General features: G+C 40.2%; 4 protein-coding genes and 4 non-coding genes across 10 annotated transcripts in view; 6 read left to right on the top strand and 2 right to left on the bottom strand.

The window, feature by feature from the left end:
• Positions 1-15,184, bottom strand: part of LOC137993428 (uncharacterized) — a 20,384-nt gene extending 5,200 nt beyond the window's left edge. The window contains exons 1-4 of one of the 3 annotated variants that reach the window (XR_011121869.1): positions 14,085-15,184; positions 12,112-12,227; positions 11,604-11,710; positions 10,921-10,964 (exon numbers count right to left, since the gene is read on the bottom strand). The gene's annotated coding sequence lies outside the window, so the exon portion shown is untranslated. The remainder of the gene's footprint in view (positions 1-10,920; positions 10,965-11,603; positions 11,711-12,111; positions 12,228-14,084) is intronic. The other 2 variants (XR_011121868.1, XR_011121870.1) reach the window with 2 other exon arrangements.
• LOC137993432 (histone H2B, gonadal) lies at positions 2,121-3,088 on the bottom strand. The gene has a single exon (XM_068839274.1). It carries the CDS (start codon positions 2,803-2,805, stop codon positions 2,437-2,439), a length of 369 nt encoding a protein of 122 aa, XP_068695375.1. The 5' UTR covers positions 2,806-3,088; the 3' UTR covers positions 2,121-2,436.
• LOC137993431 (histone H3) lies at positions 6,804-7,556 on the top strand. The gene has a single exon (XM_068839273.1). The coding sequence runs from the start codon at positions 6,951-6,953 to the stop codon at positions 7,359-7,361; it is 411 nt and encodes a 136-aa protein (XP_068695374.1). The 5' UTR covers positions 6,804-6,950; the 3' UTR covers positions 7,362-7,556.
• LOC137993429 (histone H1-delta-like) lies at positions 8,761-10,964 on the top strand. The gene has a single exon (XM_068839271.1). The coding sequence runs from the start codon at positions 8,785-8,787 to the stop codon at positions 9,376-9,378; it is 594 nt and encodes a 197-aa protein (XP_068695372.1). The 5' UTR covers positions 8,761-8,784; the 3' UTR covers positions 9,379-10,964.
• A 1,568-nt stretch (positions 15,185-16,752) lies between the features above and the next one.
• On the top strand, positions 16,753-16,825 carry Trnak-uuu (transfer RNA lysine (anticodon UUU)). The gene has a single exon. It is a non-coding gene; the product is annotated as a tRNA-Lys (tRNA).
• Positions 16,826-18,853: 2,028 nt separating this feature from the next.
• On the top strand, positions 18,854-18,926 carry Trnak-uuu (transfer RNA lysine (anticodon UUU)). The gene has a single exon. It is a non-coding gene; the product is annotated as a tRNA-Lys (tRNA).
• Positions 18,927-24,658: 5,732 nt separating this feature from the next.
• Positions 24,659-24,731, top strand: Trnak-uuu (transfer RNA lysine (anticodon UUU)). The gene has a single exon. It is a non-coding gene; the product is annotated as a tRNA-Lys (tRNA).
• Positions 24,732-26,758: 2,027 nt separating this feature from the next.
• Positions 26,759-26,831, top strand: Trnak-uuu (transfer RNA lysine (anticodon UUU)). The gene has a single exon. It is a non-coding gene; the product is annotated as a tRNA-Lys (tRNA).
• Positions 26,832-27,012: the final 181 nt, after the last annotated feature.

The following is a 27,012-nucleotide window of genomic DNA, read 5'->3' as shown; positions in this document are numbered from 1 at the left end:
AATCTTTCTGGGTTCAGTACTTTGCTAGTAACCACATGTCTTCTCAGGCTATTTACCCAAGACTTCTACCATGGCACTACAATGATAGACAAAACCAAAACAATATCGTGCACTGTTAGAGCTACATATTACGCAAGGACAACTTGAATCTCCTGGAAGACAACACACAGCTCAGTTGACATTATGGAATAAATCGCTGTGTTACGTCACTACCACACGTAAGCAATGCGTGTCAATTTTCTTTAAAGAGGACAGGAATTTCTTCTTCCTGACATATGATTAATTAATAGGCCGGTAGCCAGGTTTTTAACCTCAGAAAAGGATCTGTTTCGTCGTGCGAACGTGTGAGGAGTTGTGAACCAAAGGGACTCTGCTGGTATGACTTCTGGGTGAGCCCTTAAATGGTGATGACCCCCCAACTTGAAAAAAAATTGCCTGGAACGCTGCACGTACCACAGGCAACCCAGTGTACCCTCACGGAGGGTCTAGTTATTACTGGGTTGCCCTATGGGAAACCCAGTCGGAAAATAGGTAGATTTCCGTTTTAGTATTTTTTTCCGTGTCGGTAAAAGTCTTGCCTGTTACTCCCCTGGTGAGTGGTGTCTTTGTGCATAGAGCCTTCTGCGCGTATTTTCTTAGGATCGAGAGGGTAGTGGAACTGCGTAGATTTCTCTGGTGGACACAGTAGAATCATTAACTTAGCCTGCAATGGCGTCGAAAGTCATGCAACGCGAATGGCGTTTTAGTGGATCCTTAAACAAAATATACCCTTATGGAGCTCAATAATGGAAAGTTAGTTGGATAAAATAGGCATGAATCTCAAAAGCGACGAGTACTGGACTTCGACAACAATCTATCGCCCGTCGAGACGAAATCAAAGTGAGCAGTATTTACCTGAAGTACATGGTAATTTGACACAATTGAGTTTCTTGTCTTCACGCACGCAATGAAATAGGAAGAGGTTTTCGCCTCTAAGAGCAAATATGTTGTTTGTTTCAATAAAATTTTCGCTGGAAAGGGATTCTGTGGTATTTTCTGCCTTTGTGAATTATAATATCATGTTGTGTATTGAATTTTCGAGCTTAAGGTTGAAATGTGATATGGGAGAAGTTTTTTAGTATTGCTCTGTAAGCAGGAAGGGTTCACAGGCCTGTTGGAAGCCTGCTTAAGTTTCAACAAAATGAGCCCCAAAATCAGTGAAAACTTGTGACGCAGATGAATAATAAAGTAGCTGCTATTTCCAAAATGATGGAATGACCTGGTGATAAATAACGTCGTACGCGTCTTGGAGAGTAAATTTTGACTTTGCATAAAAAAGAGTTGGGCGATTGTGATCTTTGTTTTGACTTCGCTCATTTCATTGTCAAACTTTATAACACTTGACAGAAAAAGAAACTTACAAAAACCCGGTATCTTGCCATCATTTGACACAGATGCTTCACTGTTTGGCGAGTAAACATGCCGCGGTAACTTAATCACGGCGCCCGCTGAATTCCGGCCATGTCACTTTCGATTTTGCAATTTACTTGAACGTAGCAAAAATCTCCCAAAATGTTTGTCGCTGATCGTAACTTTTTATATTCTATATTCACGGTTCAAAATTAATGTTGTTTCCATGTCGTAAATATTTTATTCTCGATCGACCGTCCGGGAAACTTCCTTCTGCTCTTTCTTATCAATAGTTATTTGCTTTTTCATCAATATTTGTTTTGCATAAAGCAAGCTAACAGGATCTGTACCTTGCTGAGTTCGCATTTGTTAGCGTTAATACTTTAGTAGTATTTTCGGTCAGATGTTTTTGTTTTTATGAGGGGTTTATTGTTTTGGTCTCCCATCCTAACACTAACCCCGCGAAACAGGGCTTGACTTCAGTGAAGTTTAGTATTACAAAGCTGTCAGATGCTTAGAGGGCACACTTGTCGTGAAAAGAAGTTGTGAGGGAACTTGAAAATTATCAACCTGTCAGCCCAGAAGCCAATGTTTCTCGCTTCTCTTTTATTTGTTATTCTTCAGAGACTGGAAAGAGACTGGAATGCTGTATTTCAATACCACACAATTCAGTGCCTTATGATTTTCTGTAGCACGTACCACAGGCAACCCAGTGTATGCTTCACAGAAGCATCTCGTTTTAAAATATATTGCGAGGCAGATGCACTTACACCGTTGCGTATGATATGACATCAACTTTGATATGTGCAGAGCTTGGAATTTGAGAGACATCACGAATTATGTTCTGCAAGTACAGTGTTTTAAGAAAGCGTGCTAACGGTTGTTCTCGTCTCAGAAACTTAACGGCCGGGAAACGATTTTCTTTCAGCATGAAAAACGATTCAGGGGTTGATGGGGGAGATTCTGATATAATCGTGTTGGTATAACTTTTACAAGATTTGGTGGCTCCTAAAGGAGCCGTTGGTTTTGGCGGTAAACTCACTGAGTTTACTTGCTGCTTGTGTACTTGGTGACAGCTTTGGTTCCTTCACTAACAGCGTGTTTCGCAAGTTCACCGGGCAAAAGCAGCCTGATGGCGGTCTGGATCTCGCGAGAGCTGATAGTTGACTTCTTGTTGTAGTGAGCCAGGCGGGAAGCTTCGCCAGCGATGCGCTCGAAGATGTCGTTGACGAAGGAGTTCATGATGCCCATGGCTTTGCTGGAGATACCAGTGTCAGGGTGAACTTGTTTCAACACCTTGTAGATGTAGATTGCATAGCTTTCCTTTCTCGTCTTTCGCCTTTTCTTGTCACCAGTGGCGGCCTTAGCCTTACCAGCTTTCTTCTCGCCTTTCTTTCCTGCAACTTTTGGTGCCATTTTCGCTCAATAGGGTTCGACTTGAATCGAATGATAACGCTATGTGAATGACTTGCTATTTATAATAAAACAAAGGTAGGATCAATTAACATAAGGATCGAAATCGTCAATTTTTTATTGGTTCACAACTTCAGGTTGGCCAAAGGTCAACATAGTTAGTTCCGTTTTCAAACAAAGCACATGTGATATAAAAAGTTGATTGGTGCGTTTCGATCCGACCGAAGTATTGTCTTGCGTATAAATTTCCCTGTTGTTACCTATCGACATTTATTTCGCAAAGTGTTCGTAAACTCGAAGCTAACGGAAAAATGTCTGGTCGCGGTAAAGGAAAAGCAAAGGGCACCAAATCCAAGAGCCGCTCATCCCGAGCGGGACTTCAGTTCCCTGTCGGTCGTATCCATCGACTTCTCCGCAAAGGAAACTACGCTGAACGAGTTGGCGCCGGAGCTCCAGTGTACCTGGCCGCTGTGCTCGAATATCTCAGCGCTGAGATTCTCGAATTGGCGGGCAACGCTGCTCGCGACAACAAGAAAACCAGAATCATTCCCCGTCACCTTCAGCTTGCTGTCCGCAATGACGAGGAGTTGAATAAACTACTTGCTGGTGTCACCATCGCGCAGGGAGGCGTGCTGCCAAACATTCAAGCTGTCCTTCTGCCCAAGAAAACCGAGAAGAAGGCAAAGGCTTAAGGAAGCACATAAGAAGACAAAAAACGGCTCTTTTAGGAGCCACCAAATATTGATAAAGTCGTCACCAACACGTTCAAAACATGCATTACTAGTCTCAAATTCAATTTTAATAAGCGTCTCGTATTTGGGGTAGATTTTGGCTCTTTCTCATACAAAAATAAGAGAAACTTCAATTATTAAATGTGGAACAATTATATTCTGCTCCAAAAAGTTCTTGACAAGAAAGACACGAGTTTCTGCTTTTTGCTGTAACATTCGATTGCAAATTTCTCAGCTCCTTTACCTTTGAATTTGCGCGCCGAAAAAACGTTCAACGATATCCTTTAATTCTTAACGATTAATCGAACTCCATTGTTCATGGCTGTCAGTGCATAGCCAAGCAAAACAAACGTTTTTTGCTTAAGTTCAACCGCATACAATCAAGTAAACTGAGCGCATCTGTTGGAAATGAGTCCGAAATAAAGCCTGGTTCACATTTGTGCGATACGCATGAGAGAAATCGTGTGGGAACAGCCGTAAAATAAGCACAAAAAAAGAAAAGGAAATTTTTCTTTCCTTGTGCTTGTGCTCGTGCTTATCTCACGCTTGTGCTTATTTCAGAACTGGGATCGGCGTGAGTTAAAGTAAGCACAAACTCAACGATTCGCACGCCATCTTGAATCTTACTACATCTACGCTTGCATATGCCAAGTTTTCCTTGGCTTCTTTCTTTCACTGTGTGAACGTCGCTAAACTCATCCCCGGCTGTGCTTATCGCACAAGTGGGAACCGGGCTTAAGTGCCTATTCGGAGGAGTGCGTTACGACTTCCTCTGAAGTAAAAGAAAAGAAAAAAACAAAAGAAGCAATAGTAAACCAAAAAGTCCCAAAACTGCCGGTGCAAGAGTAAGAGGAGCTTTGTGCAATTAATTAGGGAAAGGGAATAAGAGAAAAATATCTCCAAAATATCTAAAGCCACCGAAATCATTCCCGAACATAATCCTACCAACTATTTCCATTTAAAAGACGTATGATATTACCTATGAGTATGAAATATAATTTCTCGTCTTTGGAGTGGATTTTAGTTCTTTGTCACACAAAAATAACGCATGCCACAATTATTTTGGTTGCACATTAATATTTTCTGTGCTCAAAAAGTTAATAACAAGAAACACGAATTTAGATGTAATAACAACACGCTGCCGTCTTCGATTGCAAATTTCTCGGCTGGTTCACATTTGAATTTGCGCGCCGAAAAAACGCGCGCATATTGCAAACATCATATATTCAAGCCGTAAAACACTTAGTCTCCTTCGCAGCCGTTGCGAAGGAGACTATAAAACACTCGACGACAGCGTTTGATTGTTAACGATTATTGAACTCTATGTTAAAAATGAAAATATCCTCGCAGATAAGATTAATATCCCTGAAAAAACCCAAAACGAAAACCGGAATATTTTATTTTGCTGTCGGAAGTTTGCGTCACGTATTTGCGTATCGTGTTTAGCCGAATAACGGAAAAACGGAAAAAATAGGACTCTCATCAGGGTTGTCCACATTATGCTCACAATTTATGATAATTCTTTATGCTCAAAAAATGTTACTATTATGCTCAAAAAATTTCCCCCGGATCACTCATTTTTCACCTAAAATAAAATACAATCGCTTGATATGCTTAATTTTAATCCATTGGTTAATTTTTACTGTCAATAAGCGGACAGACACAAATTTATAATTTATGCTAGAATGACGAGATATTGCTTGTGTCAGATTGAAGTTTCTCGCATTTTTGTCTCCGGTTCTTCTCGTGTTTTGACTTAATTTTGACCACTCTGCCTTTTTGTTATTGTAAAAAACAAATTGATGTCAGTTTTTCGTGAGTCTGTCCTGTTATTGACAGTGAATTTCGTCATAACATTGTCAAAGTAGTCGGCGGATCCACTCGGTTACTGCCTCGTAGATCCACAGACGCATGAAAAACTGACATCAATTTGTTAAATCGACAACATAAAGTATAAGTATTCCTTTTATGTGATCATCTTTTGTTATACTGAAGCACGATGGACGCTTCAATATAGTGCTCCATAGCTCATGCTTGGTTGTCCTCAAAGGCATTTTGTAGCAATGAGAAGAGCCTCTCTGAGGCTGCAGATGACGGTTGGATAAGCAAGATTTTCTTGCATGCTTTTGCCCAATTTGGAATTTTTCTTACTATTATGCTGGCGTAATGCTCTCCATGATAATTCTTCACTATTATGCTCAAATATGCCGGCATAATGTGGGCAACCCTAACTGTCATCAAGTTTAGCCGCAAAGTAACCGCTAAATATAGGAGTTCAAAGTATATTGAGAAAAACTTTAGCCGTTTATTTAGTGCTAAGTTACCAGGGTAAGTTAATCTTTGAGAGTTTTGTGTAGGATATTTAACCGTGAAATTAAATATCCCGAGCATCTTTTTAGCCTTCGTTGCAAAATTCGCTGTTCTCTAAACTTCACCCTTAAACGAAAATATGTCTTCTTTGAGGTAAATATAAACAGTAAACCGCCGTCAAACTTTGCAATGGATAACAAGAGAAAAGATATACTAAAAACCCAGTATTTATTGGTCATGACTTTTGTGAGATTTGGTGGCTCCTAAAGGAGCCGTTTGTTTCTCAGTGTGGCGCCAGTGTCATCTAACCGCCAAATCCGTAAAGTGTGCGTCCTTGGCGTTTCAGAGCGTACACAACATCCATGGCTGTGACAGTCTTGCGCTTGGCGTGCTCCGTGTACGTTACTGCATCACGGATGACATTCTCAAGGAAAACCTTCAGAACACCGCGTGTTTCTTCGTAGATCAAACCAGAGATTCGCTTGACACCGCCTCGGCGAGCTAGACGACGAATTGCTGGCTTGGTGATACCTTGGATGTTATCACGAAGAATCTTTCGGTGACGCTTAGCGCCTCCCTTTCCAAGACCTTTGCCTCCTTTACCTCGACCAGACATCTTGATAGCGATTTGAAGAACGTGAGAATAACATCTGCAAGAAGTTTCTTTCTATTTATATGGACCAGTATGGCCTCTCAGAAAACAAATGTATCCTTATTTTTAATTGGATGAAAAGAACAATTACGCCAAAGGTACAAGGGTCAAATGCTCATCAGTGTTAGATGCATTTTTGGAACATTCGACTATCAGCAATTTCTGTGTAGCAAAAATCACCTGCTCGGGTGAAAATGATGGCTAACGAATCTACTTAATTTATTTAAACTCTTATTAAACCTTCTTACTGCTTTTAGAGCTATGATAATTAAACGATCAGCTATGTTTTGCATATAAACTTAGCTTGGAGTTAACACCGGATCGAAAATTTTCTATGATTTGGGCTCAACCAATCACATCACTTATCTTAAAACCAATCAGAATCAAGCGCGCCTGATATAAAATCATAGTTACGATTTCTTACTTTATCCCTCAACGTTTTCGTTCAAGGAAAGATGGCTCGTACCAAACAAACTGCACGTAAATCCACCGGAGGAAAAGCTCCACGCAAACAACTCGCCACCAAAGCGGCTCGCAAGAGTGCCCCCGCAACTGGAGGAGTCAAGAAACCTCATCGTTACAGGCCTGGAACAGTCGCTCTTCGTGAGATCCGTCGCTACCAGAAATCCACCGAGCTGTTGATCCGCAAGCTGCCCTTCCAGCGTCTTGTGCGTGAAATCGCTCAAGATTTCAAGACCGATCTGCGCTTCCAGAGCTCTGCTGTCATGGCTCTTCAAGAGGCCAGCGAAGCTTACCTTGTGGGTCTCTTTGAAGACACCAACTTGTGCGCCATCCACGCCAAGCGGGTCACCATCATGCCCAAGGATATTCAGCTGGCCCGCAGAATCCGTGGAGAGAGAGCATAAATCACTTCCACCGTCCACAATACAAACGGCTCTTTTAGGAGCCACCAAATCAATAAAAGCAATAACCAACATTCTTAACGAAGCAAGAGATTCAAATGAAACCTATTCAATGTTAAATGTCTGTATCCCACTAACTGTCGGCTAAGTATCATTGCCCTTTGCTGCTCCGGTAAATTCGAACGCACCAATTGTCCGCCGCAATACAGAAGCAAAATGTCAGGCTGCTGTCTTGCCCAACTCAACTCAATTTCACCCGATATTTAAACGACTATTGCACCTCAGCATCCAAATTTCAAAATGATATCAACTTGCAAAGTAATCTAAAATACACTAAAGTAATTGAGTAAGGTCACGAACCAGAGTTTTCAAATAGAGTGCGGCCAACGTACTACAAGCCACCACAAAATTTTGAGCAGGATCCAGATGCTTACGGAAATACATGTTTCACAAATTACCTCGTTCATAACATGGCATAGCATATTCTGTAATAAGTGTACAATATGATCTAAATCATAAAAACTCGAATTTTCAAATTTCCTTATATTATTGACTTGAATCAAACCCGTTACATAATATGCACGGAAAAAGGACGACAATTTGGCGCAAAAAATATGTAAACTAAAACTGGGAATTTAGCAAAAAATATAAACCGTCGAGAGTCCTGAATTCTAATATTCTAAGATGATCACCACAATAAGCGGGTGAACTAAAATTGCGTAACGACCAGCATAAATGGATTCTTTATGAGGCTCCGTTGCAACTGTGTTATCACTGCTCTGTTCGTCCAAAAAACGAAAGCGGGGACACACACACAAAAGATATATGCAAGAAGGGTAGCCATGACGACTTTAAGATGAAAAAACTAGACATTTGTTGATACTTAAATCTTCGAACAGATGACTCCACCGTTCGCCACTTTGATCAATGGCGACCTACAAGGCTTGTCTTTCTTGTGTCATTTTCAGCGGAAAAAGCACATTTAAAATGAGGTTGACTGTACTATTTTATTACACTTACGCGTTGAGTAGAAGTTATTCTTTCAAGTTTAAGTCTATAAAATGCAGTAACACGGATTGCACAGAAATAAATTCACCCCAAAGAGAAAAAGGTCTTCATAAACTACCAACTCTAGAACAACAAAAGCTAAAAATCTCACTCTTCTCTTCAACAAGTTCTCAAGCGCTGTCAATAAACATTTGGCCGAAGGGATAAATGTTAGAGTTAAGCCGTTTTACTTGTCAGAACTAAAGTTTTAATGGCGGTTTTCTATACAGAAAGCCGAGGGAATAAACACAACTTTGGCACACGCCATGTTAACGCATTGTTTCCACGATGGTCCGCATATGGTGTATTTATTACGCGCGCGCTTGGCGGAGAGTATTCGAGTGTTCGATTTGTTCGTAGGTATACAAGAAATTTCGAGATGTCTGATCCAGCACCAGCAGCAAAGTCCCCCAAAAAGAAGGTGGCTCCAAAGCCAAAAAAACCTGCTGATCATCCACCATACTTGGATATGATCAAGGCTGCCATTTCAGCTCTGAAAGAGCGAGGTGGTTCTTCGCGCCAAGCCATCGAGAAATACATCAAGAGCAACTACAAGGTTGGAGAAGTCGGCTCACACCTTAAGATGGCTTTGAAGAGAGGTGCTGCTAGCGGGAAGCTTGTGCACACAAAAGGTATTGGCGCCTCGGGCTCGTTCAAGTTGCCCAAGGTAGAGAAGAAGGAGAAGAAACCAAAGAAGCCAGCTGCAAAGAAACCAGTCGCCAAAGCCAAGAAGCCTGCCGCAAAGAAGCCCGCCGCGAAGAAAGCAAAGAAATCTCCGAAAAAGCCCGCCGCTAAAAAGCCTGCAGCGAAGAAAGCCGCAGCCAAAAAGCCAGCAGCCAAGAAAGCCGCAGCCAAGAAGCCTGCTGCCAAGAAAGCCGCAGCCAAGAAGCCTGCTGCAAAGAAAGTGGCCAAAAAACCAGTGAAGAAACCCGCGGCTAAGAAGCCTTCCGTTAAAAAGTCACCTAAGAAGTGAAGAACTTTGCAGTTCACTTCAATTACATAAAACGGCTCTTTTAGGAGCCACCAAATACATGAAAGCAATGACCAACAGATTAACTTGCTCGTTAACTGAAATAATTACCATTCCGTTTGAAATAATTCAAGTTATTTATGTACTTCGGCCGGTAACACTAAGTTTGAATGATTTATCGGCCTCTTATTCCAAGCGGATATGGCTCTTTCCAAACTTCGCAACAAACACAACCTAGAAACGCTACCTTTTGGATGGGGATTCATTTTCTCGACAAAAAACTTTCATGTAAATTTATAACAAGGATTAATCTTTCGCCACCACCTCTCCTTTTGCGATCAAATAGTAACTTCCGTACCCAATCAATGCGTGCGTAGCCTACATTTAGGGAGCTTTACTGGCGTAAACGCCATAAGAGGAGTTTAGAGACCACACAGAAAATTGGTGCAATGCCAGAGTGCTTTTTTTCTGTACCGATGGAGTTTTTTTGAAAGGATCTTTAATTCCAGAGCGAGCAAAGCAGCTATAATTTTCCAAAAAATGGGAAGTGTCCAATATCCAAGTGAGTTGGTAAACTGTTCCGTTTTTAATTGGACAACAGAGTCAAAAATATCTTGAGCAACTATTTTGTCCAGGACTGTAGATCATAAAAAAGTGCAGCAGGCAATCACAAGGTCACAAGTCACTGTCTCATCAACACTGAATCAACCTTGAATGCAAAAGCTAGTAGTACCTTAGGACTAACCATCCTTTTTAGCCATAATGTTAACATTTTTAGTAACACACCGAGCTGAGCAAATGGAGCTGGACCTACATGTAGTACTGAAAATTATGGACAATGTAAAGACTCACTTAGTGGTCAAGAACAAAACAAGGATTTCTCAGAAAAGATGTGCTAAAATGTCCATCTACGGCAAGCCATAGAATGCAGTATTTGATTGGCAGGAGGGTAATGGCTGGACATGTCACCAAAAAATCTAATTGGTTCAAATAAAGGGAAGTGGAAAAAAGTGCACGTGTTGATCGGCGCAAGCAAAAACAAACAGTTGGCGCAATCAGTGACACACAGTTTTAAGGTTTATTGCATGATTAAATGGCTTATCTACCTAAAATTAAAGGAGAACAGGGTCAATGTAACAAAAATTGTTATATAGCTGAGTTTGTCCCCCTAGCAGCGTGCTCTCTCATTGGTTACTTCGAGGTAACAAGACATCTAACAATGAAACTGTTCCCACCAAAAGACTCTGAGCGGGCAACGGTGTAAAATCTATGTCGTCAGAGGGTAACAGTGCACCTGTTACCCGCGAATGTTCACTGACGACTGCCATTGCTGTTGCCATTGCATGTTTTTCTTTTTGTGCTAAATAACAAATCACTTTATGACTGGTCCCTCGGGAAACAGTTCATTTTGTTCCCCTCAAATCTCAACGTTTCCCTTGGCTGCGCCTCAGGGAATCATTGAGATTCTCGGGAAACAAAATGAGCATTTATTATTAAACAAATAATGTTACCTGGTTAGGAAGAAACCTAAATTCAGACACATACCTAACCCAGAGTATGTTCCTTAGGATCATATTCTCCAAGCTCCACTGGAAAAAGAAAAAACTTAAGTTAAATCCTCTGGGAACAAAAAGTTGTTTACACATAATGTTAGATTGTGGAATACAATGTGGATTTTGTAAGAGTACAAAATAAATTTCTTTTAGCAGTTTTCTTGGGTGGAACCATTGGGGGATTGCTTGGCCAATTTTATGACAGAACTGAATGGGCATAAAACCAGCTTCATGATCATCTTCCTATACTACATTGTGTATGTTACAGGTTGAATTAAAGTTCAAGTTAATTATAATTTCAACCAAGGTTGAGTTTTTCAGCCTAGGTTAAATTTTTTCAACTTAGGTTATTATGAACTGTCTAAAAATGGTTTTTCCTTTTTTGGGGATGATTTTTCTACCAATGAGTTTAAACTATTTCCAAGCCTTCACAACAACCACCAGTTCACATATGCGCAAATGGCATAAAGTGAGCGTTGTAAAGATTTCAGCTTATCCACACAGTTATATGCCGTCAATGGAACTTTATGAAGAAGTTAAAAAGTGGCTAAATTTATCTAAAGAAGAATGAAAATGCTCTGGGTCTCCAGTGCAACAAAAGCAAAAATTGTTTGCAAGAGGTGGGCTCTTGATTCTGAAGGACAAATCGTCAAATATTATATGAAGTCTATTTACCTCACTATGCAAAATATACCAGGAACAAGGCATCATTTCTAATAACAAACCGATTTTCATCTCAAACAAACGTTCGCAATGTGACAAAAGGATGGTGGCAAGGGTAACTAAAACAACAAAAGATAACCTTAATTTGTAGTTAAATCAAATAAAAGAACTCATCACCAAACCACTAGTGTCATCATCTTGGAGAAACTGCTTGTAAAAAAAACATAACCATTCACAGAACTGTAATTGCCAAAATGCGATATGAAGTGGTTTTCAAAATCTCTCAGAGGAAAGAAATCAAAAAGCCACAAATGACATGTCACAGCTACACCAAATACAGAGCAGGAGAATTATGGTTAATAATTTGAAAGAGAGCAGTGTCTGACACTTGTAAACTGCAGACAACAGACTGCAGACTAATCCTAAATCACAGTTATTGAAAGCTAACTGCTCTAAAATGGGTGCTATTAGACTTAAATACTGTTTATCAGCATTATTTGGAATGGGTGCTTAGACTTACCGTAAATACTGCTTATCAGCGCTATTTGTAGGCAGCCAGCAGCCTGCCTTCTGCAGCTATCATACACCAGAGAGGGAAGAAGACAAAGAAGTTCGAACTCAGTTTAGGATTAAGTGCTGCTGAAAGTAATAAAATGGAAAAGGAAACGCCCCTTCATCCTAATGTGCTACTTGCTCAAATTGTACAACTTGAAGGGGACTGTGCCAAAAGTAATCACAAAGTTTGGATTTACCACTACAGACAGACTTGAGCTTCGTAAGACTAACCATGAACAATGTATTTTCACAAGTAACTGTCAACTTCAAAACAAGTATTTGTGGTTTTATAAAATACTCTTGAAAAATTTAAGCGACACTAAGTTCATCCACTCACCTCTAAGGCCAATTTACTTACTAAATATCTTACACATACTTGCTAATAATTGATGGGTTTTTGTTGATGTTTCCTACTTTCAATTTCAACCTTGGCTAGTTTAAAATTAACCTGAATTTAAATTTAACTGTAGCATGTATATGCAGGGTTTTCAATCGCAATGTTAGTATGCCGCAAAACCTCAGGAGCCAAAGGTGGTGGAAATAACCATTTGTGGTACACTGTAATAGGGAGCTTAAGCCTGCACATTTTTGAAGTGCGGACGGCAACCGGAAGAGAACACATTTTGCATGCCAGGACAGTGGTGTCTCCCAGATTATTAAACTAATCATCTCTAATGGAGAAAAGATACTCAGCAATGTAAATGTGGTTGTGGGAAGACAAGTTAAAAGGGAAAACAGCTTACTTCCGGTTGCCATCTGCGTCTTAGAAACGTGGGTGCTTAAAGGGGCTAGGTCACGCAATTTTAGGCAATCTCAGCATTGATCAAATGGTCATAGAATTAACTGAAATAACAAAATAACGGCTCAAAACTATAGAAGAACTCAAACAAAACACAGGAAAGCTAAGAAGGGACAAGGATGGACAAAACTGGGGAGGATTGCAATGGATTGCATTTGGGTAAATTTGAAAAACGTCGGCCCACCTTTTTTCAAATTTATATCAGTTTATATCAAAATGTCATTTAAACAGCTGGAAAATCATTCTCCATTGTTATGTGGCCGTGATTTTTCAAATCAAAGACTCTTGCTCTGCCAATTTGATGTTTAGAGCTCATGACTAGAAAAATTAAACAAAATTACCTAAAACAGCATGACCTAGCCCCTTTAAGCTTTCTAATGGGCCTATCAAATTGAAACTTCAACACCCCCCCCTTCCCCAACCCCGGGCAAACCCTGGGCATTTGACTATCTTTTGTGCCCGGGGTGTGGGGAATTTGACCTTTGCCTGCATGGGGTGAGAAAAATTGAACCGGAAGTGTCAGGTTTCAAATTATTTTTTTTTTGGGCGCCAAAGTCACTAACAGCCATAAAACATGTGTTTGGACGAGATGGAAGCCTTTAATTAAAGGAAGAGATGTAGCATTTGTGAGCGATTGGCTTACAAAAAAGGCTTTCAAAAGGTCTTTATTAAAGACGGAGGGAGCCAACGACGATTGTTCTTTAGTAAGGTATGACAGACAAGTCTGACGATAGGGTAGGGCAACAACATTTCGGCCCGAGGGGGGCGGGAATTTGAACGATCCAATCTCCAAAAGTTCAAATGCCCAGGCTTTGCCCAGCGGGGGGAAGGGATGTTGAAGTCTCAGTTGATCTGCGCATAATATCAGGGTTGTAACGAGGTATAATTTTCGTAATGGATCCCATATTTTGACCCAAAATTTTGATCCCTGATCGCAAAGATGATGAGAATTTTGACCCCTGAACCCGCAAAAAATTTGATCCCTGATTCCATGAAAAATACTGCTGATCCCGATCCCACGCTTTATGATTCCAGATCGCAGGTCTGTGATCCCTGATCCCGGCCCTTTCAGGTCTTTGACCTTGTTACGACCCTGCAATATTACAATGGCTGGGTGTAGTATTTTGCGGTCCATTTACCTGGCTAACTCCTTAGAGAGACTCCTTTGTTATCCTGCCGCATGAATATGCTTGAGGCTACCGCTCAATGTGCTATTCTTCGCCCGTGCAATACAAACTCACAATTCGTTTTACCCAGGTTCGACTTTGGATATCAGCGGCCTTACAACTCCTTCGTCAGGTAAAAACATACTGCGAGCAAAAGGCAAACTGAAAGCTGAACCGATTCGAGACAATCTGGACAATTAAAGGTGTTGTCTGGTCTTATCTCCCCGTCAATTTGCTTTGGAACCTGTAAGCACTCGCGTAAATATTGTGCCCAATATGAAAACTGATCCTGCTGTCGGCTACCAGTTACCCGTGATGCATTTTGGCAAATAAGGCTACTTTCTTCCGGTCCTCTTTTTACTGGGTTGCCTCATGGCAAACCCAGTCGAGGTCTGCGTTTAGTTTGTTTGTTTTCCCTTTTTTTTTTTTTTTTTTTTTAGTTTTTTTTTTTTTTCCGTGTCGGTAAAAGTCTTGCCTGTCACTTCCCTGGTAAGTGGTGTCTTTGTGAACAGAGCCTTCTGCGAGTATTTTCTTAGGATCGAGAGGGTAGTGGAACTGCGTAGATTTCTCTGGTGGACACAGTAGAATCATTAACTTAGCCTGCAATGGCGTCGAAAGTCATGTAACGCGAATGGCGTTTTAGTGGATCCTTAAACAAAATATACCCTTATGGAGCTCAATAATGGAAAGTTAGTTGGATAAAATAGGCAGGAATCTCAAAAGCGACGAGCACTGGACTTCGACAACAATCTATCGCCCGTCGAGACGAAATCAAAGTGAGCTATAATATTTACCTGAAGTAAAGTACATGGTAATTTGACACGATTGAGTTTCTTGTCTTCACGCACGCAATGAAATAGGAAGAGGTTTTCGCCTCTAAGAGCAAATATGTTGTTTGTTTCAATAAATATTTCGCTGGAAAAGGATTCTGTGGTATTTTCTGCCCTTGTGAATTATAATATCATGTCGTGTATTGAATTTTCGAGCTTAAGGTTGAAATGTGATATGGGAGAAGTTTTTTAGTATTGCTCTGTAAGCAGGAAGGGTTCACAGGCCTGTTGGAAGCCTGCTTAAGTTTCAACAAAATGAGCCCCAAAATCAGTGAAAACTTGTGACGCAGATGAATAATAAAGTAGCTGCTATTTCCAAAATGATGGAATGACCTGGTGATAAATAACGTCGTACGCGTCTTGGAGAGTAAATTTTGACTTTGCATAAAAAAGAGTTGGGCGATTGTGATCTTTGTTTTGACTTCGCTCATTTCATTGTCAAACTTTATAACACTTGACAGAAAAAGAAACTCACAAAAACCCGGTATCTTGCCATCATTTGACACGGACGCTTCACTGTTTGGTGAGTAAACATGCCGCGGTAACTTAATCACGGCGCCCGCTGAATTCCGGCCATGTCACTTTCGATTTTGCAATTTACTTGAACGTAGCAAAAATCTCCCAAAATGTTTGTCGCTGATCATAACTTTTTATATTCTATATTCACGGTTCAAAATTAATGTTGTTTTCATGTCGTAAATATTTTATTCTCGATCGGCCGTCCGGGAAACTTCCTTCTGCTCTTTCTGAAAACTGTGTATCAATAGTTATTTGCTTTTTCATCAATATTTGTTTTGCATAAACCAAGCTAACAGAATCTGTACCTTGCTGAGTTCGCATTTGTTAGCGTTAATAGTATTTTCGGTCAGATGTTTCTGTTTTTATGAAAGGTTTATTGTTTTGGTCTCCCATCCTAACCCTAACCCCGCGAAACAGGGCTTGACTTCAGTGAAGTTTAGTATTACAAAGCTTTCAGATGCTCAGAGGGCACACTTGTGGTGAAAAGAAGTTGTGAGGGAACTGGAAAATTATCAACATGTCACCCAGAAGCCAATGTTTCTCACTTCTCTTTTATTTGTTATTCTTCGGAGACTGGAATGCTGTATTTCAATACCACACAATTCAGTGCCTTCTGATTTTCTGTAGCACATACCACAGGCAACGCAGTGTATGCTTCACAGAAGCATCTAGTTATAGAAAATTCGGGACAAACTAAAGCTTTTTTCGCTGTTATCCTCGTAGCAAAAAGCTGGCCTTCCGTAATTTCTTGTCAAAGAAACGGTTTAATGTAAATAAAGGAATACTGAGATTTATATTTGCAAATTACCTGTCCTCTCACAACTTCAGTCAAACTCTACATCTCTATGCAATAAACTCATTCAAAATCTTCTTATGCACAATCTTTGCGGAAATTACATGATCATTCTGTCTGTCCCTCAATAAATCTAAAACAACCAGTTATGGCATTATATTACTGTAATTCTATATACGTGCAGTCTCAAGCTATGATGATGCCTCCTTCAGTACTTTCATAAACTGTAGAAAAAGTTGCCATGGCAACGATGTAATTTCACAAGTGAAATTATAAATTAATGCTCAAATTTCGCGCCAAAATTAAGGAGTAATTTGTCATCCATGTTATTAATACTGAAATCTTGTTAATGTACAATGAAATCGCGCAGTCCCTTTGCTTCCTTTGCAAGATAATTTGAGTCCAGAGTTCTATGAACATAACATTTCCCGTAGAAGCTGTGATAGCTGCGTTCTCAATCATTGATAAAAACTGCGCAACATTTTGTGTAACGTCGTGAGCCCGGTTAGCTCAGTCGGTAGAGCATCAGACTTTTAATCTGAGGGTCATGGGTTCAAGTCCCATATCGGGCGACTTTGTTTTAAGTTATTCTTTATTGATCGTACGAGCAAAAATGAGAGTATTTATTTGAAGCACGGGCTATAGCTGAAAGAGGGAAATGATCGTAGCACTTACCTGGCTCGTAATCACTTCAACACGATCTCTTCTCTGAATTCACGATTACCGTGAATTTTAAATTTCCTTTGAATTCACCATTATCGTGAAGGCTTAATTGCAGAATAGTGATTTATCCGGTGGATAGCGTTATCCACCTTTTGAACAACCGGGCCCAGACAGTCTTAGTTCTTTTTCTTACGTACGTATCAGCTAAGTTGCGGAATGCGCTACCTGATTTTATCCGCGCCAGTGAGTTCACTGGTTTGAAAAGAGAATCCAGGGCCGCATTTTGTAATGCAGCTTTTCTGTTTAAGTAATATCTATTGAAATATTATGTATTTAGTCATGAATCTGTATATGCTATGTATTTTAGTTGTAAATGTAATGTCTCGAAGACATTGGCTCCTGTAGTTATTCTGAAATTCGAGATGAAATAAAGTTTATGCATATAAGTATGTTACCTTCAGCAGTGCGCCTGCGTGCAGTTTGTAATCTGCGACTCCAGTGCTTACCATATGACAGATAAAATGACTTATCTCTTGAATATATAAGCGACTAAATCTTACGCTAAATTGTAATGACACGGGCGGTCTGGAGCTGTGAGTAGGCGTGGGATTTGTCTCATATGGTTTAGGGGCCGACATATCTCTCCCTCAATGCCGTACCGGGAGGCAAGGTCGGTAGCAGAAAGCAGCGGAGGGCCAACTGCGTCCAAAAGCGATCGCACGGGCCGAAATCCCGGGATGACTCGTTTGGTACGACGCTCCAGCGCCATGTCTGGAGGTACTGAATTTTTCTCTTTTGTTGAAACATGCGTAAATGTTCAGGCTCTCCGATGGCCTAGCCTACCAAAAAAATTAAGATGCTGGTTTTTACAAGGAATTAATATTTCAGTTGATTCTACAGGTATAAACGTAACGTAAGAACCGCGCGTGTCTGGCCTTCTCGAGACAGAGGTGAGAGATGGTTTCATGCAGACTGGGACGCCTAAAATGCCCTGTTGCAAACATCAGTGGCGTTTCAGGAGTGAAGTTGTCTCTCTGGCCTTTCTGTGGCTAAATTCCAGGACCTACCGATACAATTTGGGCAAGTTTTACAAGCTAGAATCTTCAATCGGTGCTGTATTTTGCTCTTAGGGATGGGTGACCCGACACTTAAAAAAAAATCCTTGAAAAAGCACGAGACTGGCTCAGGCTCATCAAATGGCTAAAGTGCGGCCAGAGGAAAAAGTAAGAAAGAAGAATATTTCTAGCCCGATACTAAGGAGTATACCTGGTGTGTGATGTTAACGTAGACTTTTGATTTCTGAACGAGTTTTTGTTATGGGAAATTCGGGACAAACTAAAGCTTTTTTCGCTGTTATCCTCGTAGGAAAAAGCTGGCCTTCCGTAATTTCTTGTCAAAGAAACGGTTTAATGTAAATAAGGCAATACTGAGATTTATATTTGCAAATTACCTGTCCTCTTACCACTTCAGTCAAACTCTACATCTCTATGCAATAAAAGCATTCAAAATCTTCTTATGCACGATCTTTGCGCAAATTACATGATCATTCTGTCTGTCCTTCAATAAACCTAAAAAAACCAGTTATGGCATTATATTACTGTAATTCTATATACGTGCAGTCTCAAGCAATGATGATGCCTCCTTCAGTACTTTCATAAACTGTAGAAAAACTTGCCATGGCAACGATGTAATTTCACAAGTGAAATTATAAATTAATGCTCAAATTTCGCGCCAAAATTAAGGAGTAATTTGTCATCCATGTTATTAATACTGAAATCTTGTTAATGTGCAATGAAATCGCGGCGCAGTGCCTTTGCTTCTTTTGCAAGATAATTTGAGTCCAGAGTTCTATGAACATAACATTTCCCGTAGAAGCTGTGATAGCTGCGTTCTCAATCATTGATAAAAACTGCGCAACATTTTGTGTAACGTCGTGAGCCCGGTTAGCTCAGTCGGTAGAACATCAGACTTTTAATCTGAGGGTCATGGGTTGAAGTCCCATATCGGGCGACATTGTTTTAAGTTATTCTTTATTGATCGTACGAACAAAAATGAGAGTATTTATTTGAAGCACGGGCTATAGCTGAAAGAGGGAAATGATCGTAGCACTTACCTGGCTCGTAATCACTTCAACACGATCTCTTCTCTGAATTCACGATTACCGTGAATTTTAAATTTCCTTTGAATTCACCATTATCGTGAAGGCTTAACTGCAGAATAGTGATTTATCCGGTGGATAGCGTTATCCACCTTTTGAACAACCGGGCCCAGACAGTCTTAGTTCTTTTTCTTACGTACGTATCAGCTAAGTTGCGGAATGCGCTACCTGATTTTATCCGTACCACTGAGTTCACTGGTTTTAAAAGAGAATCCAGGGCCGCATTTTGTAATGCAGCTTTTCTTTTTAAGTAATATATATTGAAATATTATGTATTTAGTCATGAATCTGTATATGCTATGTATTTTAGTTGTAAATGTAATGTCTCGAAGACATTGGCTCCTGTAGTTATTCTGAAATTCGAGATGAAATAAAGTTTATGCATATAAGTATGTTACCTTCAGCAGTGCGCCTGCGTGCAGTTTGTAATCTGCGACTCCAGTGCTTACCATATGACAGATAAAATGACTTATCTCTTGAATATATAAGCGACTAAATCTTACGCTAAATTGTAATGACAAGGGCGGTCTGGAGCTGTGAGTAGGCGTGGGATTTGTCTCATATGGTTTAGGGGCCGACATATCTCTCCCTCAATGCCGTACCGGGAGGCGAAGTCGGTAGCAGAAAGCAGCGAAGGGCCAACTGCGTCCAAAAGCGATCGCACGGGCCGAAATCCCGGGATGACTCGTTTGGTACGACGCTCCAGCGCCATGTCTGGAGGTACTGCATTTTTCTCTTTTGTTGAAGCATGCGTAAATGTTCAGGCTCTCCGATGGCCTAGCCTACCAAAAATATTAAGATGCTGGTTTTTACAAGGAATTGATATTTCAGTTGATTCTACAGGTATAAACGTAACGTAAGAACCGCGCGTGTCTGGCCTTCTCGAGACAGAGGTGAGAGATGGTTTCATGCAGACTGGGACGCCTAAAATGCCCCGTTGTAAACATCAGTGGCGGTTCAGGAGTGAAGTTGTCTCTCTGGCGTTTCTGTGGACGAATTCCAGGACCTACCGATACAATTTGGGCAAGTTTTGGAAGCTAAAATCTTCAATCGGTGCTGTATTTTGCTCATAGGGCTGGGTGACCCGACACTTATAAAAGAATCCTTGAAAAAGGACGAGACTGGCTCAGGCTCATCAAATAGCTAAAGTGCGGCCGGAGGAAAAAGTAGTTGTGAAATCAAAGAACAAAAGAAAGAAATCGAAAGACAAAGGAGGTCCTAATAACACCCTGACAGGAAAAGAATCCGAACCCGAAAAACAACCAAAAGAGCGCACAACCCTGCTCATAGGAGATTCGATGATCTCAAGAATACCTGGAAAAGACCTGGGAAAAGCAGTTGGCTATAGGGTTATAGTCAAGCCTTTCTCGGGCGCTACGACAAAGGCCATGAATCACTATCTCAAACCTAATCTGGAATCTTCGCCCAACGAAGTGATTTTACACATTGGGACTAATGATCTTAAAACCAGGGAACCAAAGGCTGTTGCGGAATCGATTGTGGATCTCGCGAGGCAGATTGAGGGCACTTGCGATACTATAGTCACGCTTTCGGAGCTTGTATGCAGAAAAGATAAGCTTGACCAGGCAGTGAAAACAGCCAACAAGCATCTAAAGAAGTTCTGCCATCAAAATGGATGGAAATTAATCCATCATGAGAACATATCTCATAGTGGACTCAACAAAGGTGGACTGCACTTAAATTTTAAAGGTAATGAGCAGTTTTATAATAATTTTAAATCGCACCTAGAATGAGATAATATGCTGTCCGTCAATGCCGTGCGGGATGCATTAAGCAACCAAAGGGCCGAAAAATCTGTCTCGATATTGCCTCCTTTGCGCGGTTTTAGAATGGCATCACTCAATATTAATCAATTAACTACACATATAGACGAATTAAGAATCCTATTAGCAAACAATGATATCGATATTGTTTCCATAAATGAAACGAAACTGAACGAGAGTATTCGAGATCATGATGTTCATATTCCGGGATACGAAATAATTCGCCGCGATAGACTTACAAAAGGCGGCGGAGGGGTATGCTTCTATGTAAAAAATTCAATCAATTTTACAGTACGAAATGACCTACATATGGATGCATTAGAAAATCTTTGCTTGGAAATCCATAAGCCAAATTCAAAATCTTTTGTGATTGTTACTTGGTACAGACCACCTGACTCTCCCATTGGCATTTTTTCTCCATTTGAATCCCTAATCGGGAAATTGGATAGTGAAAATGTAGAATTTTTTGTACTGGGAGACATGAACTGTGACATGATCACTACTCGATATGATAATGACACATCCAAATTAAGGAGTATTGCTGATGTCTACGGACTCGAGCAGCTCATCTCTGAACCGACGAGGATAACACCCACCTCATCAACTCTAATTGATTTAATTTATACCAACTGCTCGGATAAGATTGCTTGTTCGGGAGTTTGTCATATCGGGATAAGTGATCATAGCATGGTGTATGTGTATAGAAAACTTGCTCTGCACGGGATGTCTAATGGACATAATTCTATTACATATAGAAATTTCCGAAATTTCGATCGCCAAAATTTTCGTTATGATATTCTATCTCAATGTTGGGATAATGTATACGAGTCTTCCAACCCAAACGTGATGTGGCAGCAATGGAAAAGTACATTTCTGGCTATCGCTGACAAACATGCCCCACTGAAAACGATGCGCGTTCGTTCAAGGAGTTCTCCGTGGATTACCTCTGAATTGAAAGACCTTATGCATAATAGAGACATATTAAAAATCAAAGCTAGCAAGACAAATGATCCTAACGATTGGGCATTATTTAAGAAACAAAGAAATATAGTCAATAAGCAAATACGCTCAGCTAAGCAAGTTTATTACCAAAATAGTTTTAATAAGCACGCCAGCGACTCCCGAAAGACCTGGCAGACTATAAACGAGCTAACTTCTCGGAAATCTGGGAAAACGTCAGTGGCGTCACTAAAAGTGAACGGATTAACGACAACTAATCCGTTGGAGCTATCAAATGAATTCAATAACCACTTTGCTAACATTGGTCCAAAACTTGCCAGTGAGATAAATTGTGATAATGGTAGCTATCAAAGATATCTTACTGTTACAGATAAACGGTTTAAGCTCCAACCCACCAATCCAAACAAAGTATTTTCACTTTTAAATAAACTAGACAAGACAAAGGCAACGGGCCTTGACAAAATATCTGCTAGATTTGTCAGGGAATGTGCTGACCTTATTTGTATGCCGATATGTGATATTTTCAATCAATCCATTAGTCAAGGGACGTTTCCAGATGACTGGAAATATGCAAGGGTTACCCCTCTTTATAAACAGGGTGACCGCGGTGATGTTAACAATTACCGCCCAATATCGGTGATTCCAATAGTGGCAAAGGTGTTTGAAAAGATAGTTTATGAACAGCTTTATGCCTATTTGGAAGCGCACGATATTCTATGTCAAAATCAATCAGGGTTTCGTGCTAATCATTCAACTGTAACAGCTTTGTTGGAAGCGACAGATTCTTGGGCATATAATATTGATAACGGGAAAATCAATGGAGTCATTTTTCTAGATTTGAAAAAAGCTTTTGACACTGTTGATCATCAGATCCTTCTATCGAAACTAAACTATTATGGTATACATGGCAAATCTTTCAAATGGTTTCAGTCATACTTAGAAAACCGCACACAAAAATGCTCTGTGAACGGGTCGCTATCCAATAGCTGCACATTGACATGCGGCGTCCCTCAAGGGACCATCCTCGGTCCATTATTGTTCTTATTATATATCAACGATCTTCCAAATTGCTTATCAAATTGTAAACCGAGAATGTACGCTGACGACACGCACCTTACATACGCGGGCAGCAATCTTGAGAATGTTCAGTTTTGTCTAAATGAAGACCTAGCAAACGTTTTCAACTGGCTACAAGCGAACAAACTCACATTGAACATGACCAAAACCGAATTCATGCTAATAGGGTCGAGGCAGAGACTGAATACTCTCACAGCTTCACCAACAATTAGAATGACCAATACTCAAGTGAGCCAGGTTACAGCTACAAAATCGCTTGGTGTGATAATAGACGATAAACTCGATTGGCATAGTCACATCGAAAAATTAACTAAAAAGATCGCCTCTGGTATCGGGGCCCTAAAGCGAATTAGGCACCTGATTCCAGCATCAACCTTACATCTCATTTACCAAGCTTTAGTAAAACCTCACTTTGATTACTGTGACATTGTTTGGGGTAACTGTGGGAAAACGCTACGAGACAAACTGCAGAAATTGCAGAATAGAGCAGCCCGTGTGTTGACATTCTCGAACTATGATGCTGATGCAACTGAGCTACTCGATTTTTTAGGGTGGAAAAATCTTGCACGCCAGCAGGAAATTCATAAAGCCACTATGGTGTTTAGATGTCTGCACGGGCTAGCTCCGGAGTATCTGTATTCAAAGTTTACGTGGCGTGACTCTGCTTATGTCCTCAGGGACTCTGAAAATAAGCTCAATGTTCCATTACCGCGCACTGATTATTACCGAAAAAGCTTTAGCTACAATGGCGCCACATTATGGAACAGTCTACCATGCGATATAAGGAACACAGAGTCTCTGGGGGAATTTAAACGCAAGATTAATGACATTCTTTAAGTCTAACGCACGGCATTCACGGAAAACAGCTTTTAGTTTATAGCTTGAACTTTAAATATTTTTAAATATTTTATATTTTAACTAGTTTTATTTTATTGTAATCATTTTAAAATTTTACCTTTTGTAATTTAGATTTTAGCATTGTTTGTAATCTTAGCTGATGATTTTACCGTGCATAAATAATAAAGTATCGTATCGTATCGTATCGTATCGTAGTGAGAAGAATATTTCTAGCCAGATACTAAGGAGTATACCTGGTGTGTGATGTTAACGTAGACTTTTGATTTCTGAACAAGTTTTTATTATAGAAAATTCGGGACAAAGTAGAGGTTTTTTCGCTGTTATCCTCGTAGCAAAAAGCTGGCTTTCCGTAATTTCTTGTCAAAGAAACGGTTTAATGTAAATAAGGGAATACTGAGATTTATATTTGCAAATTACCTGTCCTCTCACCACTTCAGTCAAACTCTACATCTCTATGCAATAAGCGCATTTAAAATCTTCTTATGCACGATCTTCGCGGAAATTACATGATCATTCTGTCTGTCCCTCAATAAACCTAAAACAACCAAGATATGGTACTATATTACTGTAATTCTATATACGTGCAGTCTCAAGCTATGATGATGCCTCCTTCAGTACTTTCATAAACTGTAGAAAAACTTGCCATGGCAACGATGTAATTTCACAAGTGAAATTATAAATTAATGCTCAAATTTCGCGCCAAAATTAAGGAGTAATTTGTCATCCATGTTATTAATACTGAAATCTTGTTAATGTGCAATGAAATCGCGGCGCAGTGCCTTTGCTTCTTTTGCAAGATAATTTGAGTCCAGAGTTCTATGAACATAACATTTCCCGTAGCAGCTGTGATAGCTGCGTTCTCAATCATTCATAAAAACTACGCAACATTTTGTGTAACGTCGTGAGCCCGGTTAGCTCAGTCGGTAGAGCATCAGACTTTTAATCTGAGGGTCATGGGTTCAAGTCCCATATCGGGCGACTTTTTTTAAAGTTATTCTTTATTGATCGTACGAACAAAAATGAGAGTATTTATTTGAAGCACGGGCTATAGCTGAAAGAGGGAAATGATCGTAGCACTTACCTGGTTCGTAATCACTTCCACACGATCTCTTCTCTGAATTCACGATTACCGTAAATTTTAAATTTCCTTTGAATTCACCATTATCGTGAAGGCTTAACTGCAGAATAGTGATTTATCCGGTGGATAGCGTTATCCACCTTTTGAACAACCGGGCCCAGACAGTCTTAGTTCTTTTTCTTACGTACGTATCAGCTAAGGTGCGGAATGCGCTACCTGATTTTATCCGTACCACTGAGTTCACTGGTTTTAAAAGAGAATCCAGGGCCGCATTTTGTAATGCAGCTTTTCTTTTTAAGTAATATATATTGAAATATTATGTATTTAGTCATGAATCTGTATATGCTATGTATTTTAGTTGTAAACGTAATGTCTCGAAGACATTGGCTCCTGTAGTTATTCTGAAATTCGAGATGAAATAAAGTTTATGCATGTAAGTATGTTACCTTTTGCAGTGCGCCTGCGTGCAGTTTGTAATCTGCGACTCCAGTGCTTACCATATGACAGATAAAATGACTTATCTCTTCAATATATAAGCGACTAAATCTTACGCTAAATTGTAATGACAAGGGCAGTCTGGAGCTGTGAGTAGGCGTGGGATTTGTCTCATATGGTTTAGGGGCCGACATATCTCTCCCTTAATGCCGCACCGGGAGGCGAGGTCGGTAGCAGAAAGCAGCGAAGGGCCAACTGCGTCCAAATGCGATCGCACGGGCCGAAATCCCGGGATGACTCGTTTGGTACGACGCTCCAGCGCCATGTCTGGAGGTACTGCATTTTTCTCTTTTGTTCAGACATGCGTAAATGTTCAGGCTCTCCGATGGCCTAGCCTACCAAAAAAATTAAGATGCTGGTTTTTACAAGGAATTGATATTTCAGTTGATTCTACAGGTATAAACGTAACGTAAGAACCGCGCGTGTCTGGCCTTTTCGAGACAGAGGTGAGAGATGGTTTCATGCAGACTGGGACGCCTAAAATGCCCCGTTGTAAACATCAGTGGCGGTTCAGGAGTGAAGTTGTCTCTCTGGCCTTTTTGTGGACGAATTCCAGGACCTACCGATACAATTTGGGCAAGTTTTGGAAGCTAAAATCTTCAATCGGTGCTGTATTTTTCTCATAGGGCTGGGTGACCCGAAACTTATAAAAGAATCCTTGAAAAAGGACGAGACTGGCTCAGGCTCATCAAATAGCTAAAGTGCGGCCGGAGGAAAAAGTAGTGAGAAGAATATTTCTAGCCAGATACTAAGGAGTATACCTGGTGTGTGATGTTAACGTAGACTTTTGATTTCTGAACAAGTTTTTATTATAGAAAATTCGGGACAAAGTAGAGGTTTTTTCGCTGTTATCCTCGTAGCAAAAAGCTGGCTTTCCGTAATTTCTTGTCAAAGAAACGGTTTAATGTAAATAAGGGAATACTGAGATTTATATTTACAAATTACCTGTCCTCTCACCACTTGAGTCAAACTCTACATCTCTATGCAATAAGCGCATTCAAAATCTTCTTATGCACGATCTTCGCGGAAATTACATGATTATTCTGTCTGTCCCTCAATAAACCTAAAACAACCAGTTATGGTACTATATTACTGTAATTCTATATACGTGCAGTCTCAAGCTATGATGATGCCTCCTTCAGTACTTTCATAAACTGTAGAAAAACTTGCCATGGCAACGATGTAATTTCACAAGTGAAATTATAAATTAATGCTCAAATTTCGCGCCAAAATTAAGGAGTAATTTGTCATCCATGTTATTAATACTGAAATCTTGTTAATGTGCAATGAAATCGCGGCGCAGTGTCTTTGCTTCTTTTGCAAGATAATTTGAGTCCAGAGTTCTATGAACATAACATTTCCGGTAGAAGCTGTGATAGCTGCGTTCTCAATCATTCATAAAAACTGCGCAACATTTTGTGTAACGTCGTGAGCCCGGTTAGCTCAGTCGGTAGAGCATCAGACTTTTAATCTGAGGGTCATGGGTTCAAGTCCCATATCGGGCGACTTTGTTTTAAATTATTCTTTGTTGATCGTACGAGCAAAAATGAGAGTATTTATTTGAAGCACGGGCTACAGCTGAAAGAGGGAAATGATCGTAGCACTTACCTGGCTCGTAATCACTTCAACACGATCTCTTCCCTGAATTCACGATTACCGTGAATTTTAAATTTCCTTTGAATTCAC

Source organism: Montipora foliosa, chromosome 2 (genome assembly GCF_036669935.1).
Source record: "Montipora foliosa isolate CH-2021 chromosome 2, ASM3666993v2, whole genome shotgun sequence".
NCBI classification, from domain to species: domain Eukaryota; kingdom Metazoa; phylum Cnidaria; class Anthozoa; order Scleractinia; family Acroporidae; genus Montipora; species Montipora foliosa.
The sequence above is the reverse complement of the archived record's forward strand: the minus strand, read 5'-3'. Positions and strand labels throughout refer to the sequence as shown.